The sequence below is a fragment of the Ischnura elegans genome, chromosome 6, assembly GCF_921293095.1.
Source record: "Ischnura elegans chromosome 6, ioIscEleg1.1, whole genome shotgun sequence".
NCBI classification, from domain to species: Eukaryota; Metazoa; Arthropoda; class Insecta; order Odonata; family Coenagrionidae; genus Ischnura; species Ischnura elegans.
Genome location: NC_060251.1, coordinates 58400748 through 58411993, shown reverse-complemented (window position 1 = coordinate 58411993; position 11246 = coordinate 58400748). Strand labels below are relative to the sequence as shown.

The 11246-nt window shown below is 35.9% G+C and overlaps 1 protein-coding gene across 1 annotated transcript; it reads right to left on the bottom strand.

The window, feature by feature from the left end:
- Positions 1 to 818: 818 nt before the first annotated feature.
- LOC124160776 lies at positions 819 to 10247 on the bottom strand. Its single transcript, XM_046536810.1, has 6 exons — positions 10046 to 10247; positions 9723 to 9943; positions 9465 to 9608; positions 9106 to 9346; positions 6766 to 7068; positions 819 to 6024 (listed from the first exon to the last, which is right to left on the bottom strand). The coding sequence occupies exons 1-6, from the start codon at positions 10169 to 10171 to the stop codon at positions 5974 to 5976; spliced, it is 1086 nt and encodes a 361-aa protein (XP_046392766.1). The 5' UTR covers positions 10172 to 10247; the 3' UTR covers positions 819 to 5973.
- Positions 10248 to 11246: the final 999 nt, after the last annotated feature.

Genomic DNA, 11246 nt, shown 5'->3' with positions numbered 1-11246 from the left:
TTAATTATTCAGGATTCCACTGAACCTTCCAACTAACATTAACTTATAGCTGGTGGATTTCATTGCCCAGTGGTCGCATTTCCCTGCTGGATACAATTCTAACCCTAATGTATTAGTGTGCCCTTACTAGCACACCAGGCTAGGCACAAAAAAGGTTAAGTATACTACACAAATAAGCCAACTTCTCCAGTGATGAATATCAGACTTCGTTTGTATGATTCATCACTTACTCTTCTTAAATATGTTAATTTCAACTGCTTTCCAACCTGTCCCTTCAATACCACCAAAAGTATACTTGAAGTGGTACTTTCAATTGCAGATAGCTGATGACCATGCGTAAAATATTGTAAAAACTCTAATTTTAGATTCAATAATGCTAAGGAAATAGTATTTTCCCATTAAAAAATGTGAAATGTCAGTTCCGTTATGTCCAAAAAGAAGCAAACAGCATCATGGCTTGATGAGCCATGGCAGAATAACCCATTAAATATTTAAAAACTTAGATTTATTTCCTCAAAACTGAGCAACAATTTCAATCAGGGGTCTTCACCGTTAAAAGAAAATTAACAACTTACAACTTCTGGCATAAAGTGCAACTTAATGTAACAATACAGATATAACAATGAGGAAAATAAAAATACACATTTTTTTAAGTCACATGTATATTAAATATAATGATGGATACAAAATGATCCATTGACAGGGTAATAAATAAAAATACACCTTCACATGAGAAATATGATAATCCTCCACTGAACAGTTTTATACAAAATATACTTCTCTAGTTTCATTCAGATGTAGACTAAAAATGACAAAAATGGGTGAATGGCTTATAGAAAATACAGTAACACTATCACCAAACACTAAGTTCAGAATTATAACTGGACCGGAAACCAGATAAGTCAAGTAACTTTGCCTTTGCATGAGTATAAGTAAAATGAAATCCTCCCAAGATTTCAGATTTCCATGTACCCAAAAATAAATAAAAACCACATTGTGGCGCATGATAAAAAGACTATAAACAATTCACATGGCCATAATCCCACATGAGCAAAATAATTAATAAATTGAAAGAAATGATGAGAAACGGAGGGAGAAATTTTAAAAGAACATAACTCATGTGAGCATTTCCTCAAAAACTTGGCACTACATGAGCAATGCAAGAATAGTTATATCAAAACTCTTCCACTACAAGCCATGATTCACAGATACGCCCAAGTACTAAGTAAGTTACTTTAAAAAAAGGCACTAACTTCTAAGACGAATAAAATCATCACAAGAACTCACACAAATGAAGAAATGTAAACACGATTAAATCTCTTTTCTGAGGCTACCAAAAAAGACTAAAACTCATGGCATGTCTACATATAAAAGCAATATGTTTTAGACACCCCATATATATTATGATCCACAGTAAATAACACTGCATTCAGAGTCCAAGAAACCACTTTGTTGGATATTCATGGAAAATATCCATTTCATGGAAAATGGGAAAACACCACCAAGTACCCTGTTTATAAGCTGGCAGTTATTTACCAATCTAATTTATCCACTAAGACATAAATCTGGTCTAGTAAAAGCCACTCTAACATGGGAATGCAAAAAAATAAGCACAGAAAACTGTGTCACAATACAAACACCTCATAAAATACAATTTCTGGAGAGTTTTTACAAATAATTAGCTTCATTCCAGAGATAAATAACAATGTGCATGGGCTCAAACTAACACAAAAGCTGCTCATAAAATACAACAAAGGGCTTTATTCCCCTTGACGGAACATATTTCAAGCATCAATACAAATGCTTCCCACTAACAAAACAATGACAGAGCAAGAACATCAACCATGCTATCGCACCCACACTTAGGGCAAGTTTTATCATGTCTAGTTAACGTTAACTGGAACGTAATAAACACTACCTTTACTTGAGAATATTGAATATTCAAGTTCAGCTAAGTACATAGCTCAAAAGTACTTACAATCGAACATGTGACCCAGAATACATAGTTTCCTCTGATTTTAATACTCCAAAAAAAAACTTAATTAGACATGAAACTGGCCCTTAAATAAATAAGCAATAAGCAATTTTTTGCAACAAATGCACTCAAATCAAAATACTGAGCAATGCTCATATGACTTTTGTCAGTTTTTGGTAGAAAACATCCATCTAATGCAACAAAATTAAGCCAAATATCACACCTAAATGCACACAACCAAAGGGAGAAGGGGGAAAGTTGACCGCAGAGGTGGTAGTTTGGAGGGGAAGGAAAAAAGTTCTCTCCTCTATAGACCTTAAGGGGAAAGCAGTGTAGACAAACCAAAAAGGGGACAGTTTTAAGCTGTTTATCTCAAGGAAGCAATTCCCAATTGCTCAGCTGCAAGTGCAAGCATTCTCAATGGAGAGAAAGAATGGCCACTTTCACCCACACCTCTTTCTAACACCAGTTCGACACAATAGACTCGCCCAGGTCAAAACAAGGTTTGGTAAAGGTGCCACAAAATTTTATCACAGCTCAACCAATACATCAAAATAATATCAAGTTAATTTAAGTATACCAGGACTAGCCACCATGATAACTTTACGGAGTCACCCCCAATACACAAATTGTGCGAGAAATCCACGGAGTCAAGGAGAATGACATTAAATTCTCTAAAAATTGTCGCTCAAAGAAAGAGCAAGCAAAGCAAGAAATAAGACAGCAGGACCAAACAGACAATGATTATTGTCAAATTCATGTGTGTTTCACCAAAATAAAGCATGATTACAAGATGAAATGCAAGGAAGGGGACATATGCACACTTAAAATACAGCTCCACCCCACTTACTATACAATCATAAAGCACAGTAGTGATATCAATATAATTTAATTGTTTAAAGTTTTCTTGGAATTTCCACTGGTTTAATTCGTTTTTCAGCAACAACATTTCCATAAACAACTTGTCCATTGTCTTCAGGATGAAAAGATGACGGTTCACTCTGATGATGATGTAAAAGTTGTTCATTGAGACATTGTCGTTAAAAGACAAATTAAACGTACGGAAATCTCAAGAATACAACACAATTGATTTACTCGGTTAGAGTTACTTAATATTTTAATATAATTTAAGTTGTAGAAAATATCTCCCAGGTCTAATTTGCAAATTCAAACTTGTAAATGTTCCAATTTAGAATTTTTGGAATTTGAAAATATTATTCTTGAAGTATATTTGAAATCTTTTTACATCGTTGTTGAATTAAGTAACCTACAAACACATGAACACATAATTTTCACACTTAGCAAAAGGTGACCTACAAAACATAAAACACATAAATTCTAAAAAAAATTGACAAACTTGCAGATTTAATTCCCTGATGAAATTATTAGAGAACGTGCTACATTGGCCTGATGTCTAAATTTAACAGAGAAAGATAGGAAGCTGAAAGTATGGCAGAAAAAAAATGACAGCAAGAACAGAAGATAGGTTATATCGAAGCCAGTACATGTACAGTTTTATTCCAAGAAATTTCGTAACAATCGACAAAAGAAATGAGTTGTGCAAAATTAAATTTTTCAGCATGGTAAATAAAACCACTTTGTGCTTTCCACGAAATGTTATTGTTACCCCAATCGATTTCAACTACTGTGAGTTTTATGCAAGGGGAAGCCAAGAAGGAGGGGGTCAGCTTTCCTGCTCAGCAAATGATGCTCAGTCATTGAAATTGATTGGGGTAACAACAAAGCTTTGTGAAAAGAACAAATTTGTTTCATTTATCACTCTTAACCTTAGGAATTTCCACAATATCGCCTTCATCCATTAACTTAGTTTTTAATCCACGACCCTGAGATCCAACAATTTACCACATTTGCATAATTGAGCTTTCTCCCTTTCAGAAATTCTGGAGGAAAATATTTCACCTAACAATGCTAATTGTGGTGCGATGGTCACAGTGCATCATAAAGAGCATGAAGTTGGGAGGGAGGTTTCCCTTCCTTTAGTTTATAAAATTTGAATGAATAACTTGGATTAATGAAGTAGAACTAAATTAATAAAATTGCGGTCAGTTTGAATTTGTTATTTTCAGCTATTTTTCTACACCTATTTATAAAAATTGATTGACTGAATTCTTGATATTTATCACTCATTATGACAATATTGGTTAAAACAGTTCAACTATTTTCAATAGCCATTCAAAAAATAGAGAACCTTAATTAATGTTTAACTGAAAGCCATACAAATACGGAGCACCTCTTTTTCCAACAAACACTATCACCTTTAGTTTATTACATATCCAATGTAGGATGCCTACCCTTTTGTCAAAATCAGAAAATATCAAAAACTATTAACTAATAAGAATTTTGATTGCACATTTTTCACCACAAATTGTCAGGCTAAATTTTTCCTTTTTTTTTTCAATGCATTTACCTACTGTTTTTTCGATAAAAAACAGAACAACGCTCTTTCACGGAAAAGGCTAATGATTATTTTTATGCACTAAGTCAAATTAGGCTCCAATTTGTGCAAGAGATTGATATCAATTATTAGGGAAAAGAATCGTTTTAGTCTGAAAAAGATAAGAAATTGTGATCAACATGGACAGGATCCGATGGAAGAGTGTCACCACCACAGACAGAGCCCAGTTTAGAGTTTCAGGGACGTTAAGTACAGAGAAGGTAAAAACTTTACAGGTGAGGCAACCACATAAATTAATGAAGTCAGTACATCAGCATAAACACTGGCCATGTCAACCAAGGAGATCCACACTTAATGTGCTAAGAATTATCTCTACCTTTCCGAAATGTTTCAATGAAATGAGTTTCAAGGCCAAAAAAGATGCACATCTTCCATGGGAGGATGCTCTCATTCCAAACAGAAGAACAATTTTTGTGGCCAAAACTCTACACTACATAACCACCCCATCCTGTTTTGACCAACTTCCTATACTTCTTTCAACATCCCATCTTCCATGACCACGTAATAGATTGAAGACAGTGGTGGATCCAGAGAGGGGCACCCTTTCAGTATTCTTCTTATACTAGATAAAATGGTAATTTTGATCGGACCCTCACTACTGCTGGGAAATTAACCCCCAAGGACCCACACCTAACTCCCTCTTGTCCCTATCCTGGATTGGGCACTCATTGAAGATGATAGTATTCATCTGACGGTGGTATAAATAGCTGAATCCCAAAGGGTAAATTTTAGAAATACAGTAAAATTTGCAACAATTTCTTTCCTTTGACTAAACATGTTACGTGAGAAGAAAAATGAAAACTATGACCTTGGGTCAGAGCAGTTACGTCTAAATGCTTTCAACAAGAATAAGCATACCTTTGGATAGCACATTGAGAACAATAGCAAGAAAAGATGTTGGTACTCATGCCCAGGTTAAATAAATCAAAAACAACCACTTCTTAGTGAGAAGGATTGTCATGCCAATTGAGGCATCAGTCACCAAATAAATTTGTGATTCACAATACCAAAAAGCATTCAAAAGAATACAGAATTTGTATCGACAGCAGTCCCATTACACACTGGTTGCAAAGGTAAAACATATACAACATAAATTTAATAAGTAAAAACTTTTTGAGAGGGCCTAGAAAATCAAAACATTGATGTCACCAAGTACTTATAAATATGCATGTATCAAATTCTAAGCATAAATCACAAATTGGTAATAAAAATCTTATGATTACCACCCATTTGACAACAATAGGCATTTTCAACTGATACCTGTGAGTTCATTTGGGTAAAAATCAAGTAGCTCATGTTTTAGGAGGAGAGCTAACAAGCCATAGCAATTGCAGAATTATGGAATTCTTCAATTTTTTTATGAAACTACCACACCGTTAGCACAACTATCTTATAAATAGCCATTATATTAGGGAAACTAAAAACCACAAACATTTTTGGCAAACTGTTTCAAAAACGAAAGACTGACTACTCAATCCCCTTCCAAGTGGACTAGATGGCATACACATCACAGCAGAGCCTGTCATTCTATTAAATCACATTCACTCGGTGCTCCACTAATGGCAGGTGATTCCTGAAAATATAATTTTTATCATTACTTAGGGAAGTTAGGTTACTCTTGGACATCATCACAAAGTCTACCACTCACTGATTGTTCACACAAATAAATGGGAATAAAATTCTTATGCAAAGGGGTTATAGATAGCGAATTTTTTAAAGTATTAACAAACACAAAAGACAGCATTTTTTCTATTCAGACCATCTGGTTTCCTTTTATGGAGCTTAAAATGATTGTATGTATCTACTTAATTAAACATACCTTATCACGGTGTGATGAGAAAACATGGAACAAGAGAATTCAGATCGCATTTAACTTTGGCATAAGAAAGTCACTTGTATCACTTTGCCACAACCACGTTTTGTACCCAACCAACCATTACCTGCACTTGTCTCCAAAACTATAAACATTGAACTCATTCTCTTTAGCTTCTAGGTCCACAATTACCTCGAACAACTGAGTGTTGTTCTCAAGGGGAGAGACAACTTGAAAGGAGGAAAACCTTGAAAATGGCACTTAGTCATTGAAATCGATTGGGGTAATTACAAAGTGTGTGGAAAATACAAAGTTGTTTCATTTACTGTGTTTAATGACTGGACATTCCACAAAGTATCACTCCATCCATTGGTATAATTCCCTATTAAGGTCCAGAGTGCCAACCAATGCCTCACTAACCATGGAATCTAAATTTATAAACTGCCGCTAAATTGCCTCAAATGATTTTCTTAAATAATAGCTGGCAAAATCAAAAATTACCTCGTGCACAGGATTGTGGATCTCCTTTGTGCAGCATTCAGCATACTTATCCAACGCAACTGTCGCTGACACATTGGAAGGATTCATTGGTCCAGGTCTAACTTTCAGCTTCTCTTGCTTGAGATCTTCTTTACTTAAATTATGCTTAAGTACAGTGAAGAGATCAAATCTCTCTGGATCACAGCTGGTAGGCTCTGAGTTAGTCTCGTTCAGAATTTCTCTCATCCAGTGCTGAACATCTTCAGATCTTTCATTGCTAAGTTTCTTGAGAGACTCATCCTTCTTTTCATTGTCACTTCCAAGCTGAAAATAAAAATTAAACTATACATGTACATTCCCCTGTAAGCCTATGTACCAAAGAGCAAAAGAAACTTACTACAGTAATCATGGAACTTTTACAGAAGATGAGTTGCTCTAAAAGATCTTCTATATTATTTCTACTGTATAGATACCTTTTTTCTCAACTTATACGCAACCAAACTCTACAAATGAGGTACCAAAATGCACAGAATTTATCAGAGAACATGCGACAGCATATCTTACTTCCTAAATATTGCTATTGTTTCCAAAAATTGGTTTTTAAATAATTTAAAAAAAAAACAAAAACCGGTAAATGTTCCTGACGTTAACTGCGCACAAACTGATACATTTGTTCATTTGCAACAATATCTCGCATTCTTTAAATAACTTTTATCAAAATACGGCTGATTCCACATTCAAGTCTCCTGTTAATACGTAAGAATGAGTCATCATGTGCGTTTAACAGAGGATAGTGTAATTACTTCCAATTTTGTATTTAAAGAGGTCCTCTGACTGACTCTCAATTTGTACATGAACATTCCAATTAAATTTGTGCATAAGACCCTGCATTATTTTTTTACATTTTAAAATTATAAATGCGCCTATCCCTCAGTGGACCTACATTGAAAAGAGTGGGGGAAGCCCGCTGGGAGCAGGCGCAGCACGCTCGTTATTTTAAAAGCATGGGGTCCACACCCATGAAAGCTTTAAAACTAAATATGCATTAATATTTGATATTTTTCACTTCTACCTTATACAACATACATTAAGCCACTACACAGGTCTACGATGGGTAATCATCACAAAATAAAAACAGGGTTTCACAGGCCGTGCAAAACCACAACGATTGCAGAGATAATCAAGCTAATAGTTTAAAAAGGATCTTGCCACAACGTAACCCCATGATTCTGTTTTCCAAACGTAATCAATATTGTACCCATAAACTTTTGACACAATTTGATCGACCCTTCAAGTTAGCACCTAGCCTTAATTATCCCTGTAGCTTGACATACTCATTTATTATTCTACATGCATACTTATTCCTTAGATATCTAATACTGCCCATTGTAAGAAACTTTTTCAACACATACACCAGGGGCAGTCTGCAGTGATTGGGGGCCTTTGGCTGGGGCAAATAATGGGTCCCCCCTTACCGGGGAGTTTGGGGGTCCTCCCGCAGAAAATTATAGGGAACTGCATGCCCAAAAATAGATTTAGACGCTCTCTTAAAAACCACACAAAAGTTAATAAAAATAGCAATTTCGTAAGAAAAAATATAAAAAGTGAAAATTCCACAACTTATAAAATTTAATTCAGTGGATTTATTCCTTGAAACCTAAAAAAAACTCTAAAATGACTTTTACATAACCCTTTCAAAAAAGCATCAGGTTCTATCTTCTGACACATTTTAATCGATTTTTTACATAATCTTTTTACACAGAGTCAGGGGCGGATTCAGGATTTCTTTCTGGGGGGTGGGGGGGGATCACGAGCAAGGCCGAATCCAGGATTTTGTTCTGGGGGGGCACAAGGATACCTCGTAATACAAAATGAACCCAATGATAATCAGACCGTATTAAAAATCTTGCATATTTTTTAAGGGTCTGGGGGGGACATGTGCTCCCGTGATCCGCCCCTAGATCTGCCTATGCACAGAGTATGCGTAAGTTGTAAAACAAAAAATGAAAACGCAGAATTTTATTAATGCAAAATAGATTGGTTCAAGTAATCCAAGTCTTTTTTATTACACCTTTCATATACGCTTCACAATTGACATGAGCGTTGTGGGGGCCCCCTAACCTCGAGGCCCTCGGCGATTGCCGACCAGCCAACCTGGCAAGACCACCCGTGACATAGATCCAATAATTCTTTGTTAACTTCTCGACATTTACCTGCAAATCTTCAATCTCAAATGATATCATTTTATAGATACACTACAAGATATCAATAATTTCTCATGCTATTCCTGACCTTAGCATTTCCCTCGAAATTATAGAGACCATATGGTCAGAAAAAAATACCAATTGATGATTTTCTTACCTTTTCCAACTCCTTTATACTTTCATCTACAATTTCTTCGTTAACTGCGAGCACCTGACATCCAGAACAATTAGAGACTTCTTCTCGGTGAAGCATGTCTGGAGTAGATACAATGTTCTCACTCTGCATTTCAACAACAGATGCTTCAATTTTGACACTAGCAACGTCAATTGATTCTACCTCCTCCAGAGACTTGTAAAGAAGCATATGATCTTGGCTGGTTTCTTGATAATTCTGGACACTATCAAATGCAAATTAAATGTCATCACACTAGCAAGATTTCAACTTACACAGTTTACAATCAAATCAAACTGTTAACAACTACCATCATATACTCGAATCATAATATAAACCCTTACCGGCAAGGGAAAATGAAATTTTCGTTATCTTCACTTAGATGCATGAAACTCGTTCCCGACATCTCCACTTTTCCAATCGTTAGTATTTGGTCCTCCAACTCCTTAGTAATGAGAGTAAGCTCAATACCTGGAGAGGCTTTAACACTGTAAAAGGGGAGAAACAATAAGTAAATGGGACCGCCAGGGAAAATCGTTTAACAAACAACCAAATGGAAAACTAACCAAGTCGAAACGAGCATATGGATCATAAATGCATACCTCTTAACGTCATTCATGGGTCTCCCATCCTGCTCCTGAAGCATAAATTCCTTTTCTTCATCTTCGCAGCATATAGAAGTATCGGGGCTGAAAGTCTTGCGAGACTGCAATATTAATATTAAGTGATCGTGAATGGCATCTACTTGTCGTAGAAGCTGTTTTTCTCGAGCGTGTAAAAGGGACGTCAACTGTCTGAACGAATTTGAAATTTCCGCTTGAGCCTGCAAGAAATAACTCACGACAGGTTAGAGACAATCAATGAATCAAGTGTTCAATCACATCAAGTCAAGCGAACCAACTTAAAAGGTGAGGAGGAAATATACCTGTAATTTTTGAGCCTCCAGCTGTTTCAAGTACAGATCGATGGTTTCAAGCGAAATAGTAGAAATAGATTCATGTAGACCATGAGCAGTGATCGGCGACGAATTCTCTTCTCGTTTCTCTATCATTTTTCAATTTGCGAGAGTTCGTAGTACAATGTTAATCATGACCCGAGATTCACGCAATCCGAACGTCAATTATTAGCTCGCATGTTGACAGCAACCAGCGCCGTTGATTGGATCAGCTGGATGTTGCTTGTGCTCGCGCGAAATTGAATACCTTAGGATATGAGTACGCAAACGGTAACGGATAAAATGGATTTCTTGCCTTGGGATGAAATTACCAATATTGCCTCATGGGAATCTCCGTCGCACCCTTGTCGAATTATCCCAAAAAGATCCAAGAGCATCTATAATGGAAGAAGGAGAGGAGATATATCGACTCCTTCTTCCATACTGCTTCATTATCAGCACTTCCCTCCTTCACTATAGCAAAAAATTTCACATTAAGCAGGTTTCCATGCCATAAGAAAATTTGCGGGGCCAGGTAAGCCTATATCGAGAAAGGCAGCAACTGAAAACTCCCATTGTTCAGAGTAACTTTGGGTATAGAGGGCTTGAATGACAGTCCAGCTTATAGCAGATCATACAGTAAATATCAAAAGAAACTTAATAATTTGATTCAATCTTTCAGTCAACCAATTAGTAGCCAGAAGGTGAATTGTATCACCCTTTTACTTTCCCCATTAAAAACATCAAAGATGATTCTACTCCCACCAACCATGATTTCTTACCATTGTCAAGACTTTTGAGAAGGGCCATTCATCAATTTGTGTTACTTGTTCAATAGTGTGATACTCCTTCATAACCTTTTTACCCATTTCTATTACCCTGACTCCAAATTCACAACAATGTGGTAACAGAATCTCTTTTAAAATTATTTGTTTATAACCTGATTCACTACGTAGTACTACGTTGTACAATCCACTAAAAATTAATGCTTAACAAGAGGTACCTTATCTTTGTAGTACAGTTTTAACTAGTAGAAAATATGACTTCAAATACTCATGATCTACCCCTCAAAAACCAAGAAACTTATGAGACTTTCAAATTTAAAAAACTCATATCCCAAGATGCAAATGGATAAGGAACTGAATGGAGTGACAAGGGCTTTTTTTACCCATCACTAACTACAGAGAAATCT

What these genes read in the sequence shown, in the direction of transcription:
- LOC124160776 (XM_046536810.1), bottom strand. Translation starts at nt 10,171, where the DNA reads ATGATAGAGAAACGAGAAGAGAATTCGTCGCCGATCACTGCTCATGGT. An exon ending in TGGAGGCTCAAAAATTACAG is followed by an intron (nt 9,944 to 10,045) that starts GTATATTTCCTC and finishes TATTTCTTGCAG; the next exon opens with GCTCAAGCGGAAATTTCAAA. An exon ending in CCCATGAATGACGTTAAGAG is followed by an intron (nt 9,609 to 9,722) that starts GTATGCATTTAT and finishes CCCCTTTTACAG; the next exon opens with TGTTAAAGCCTCTCCAGGTA.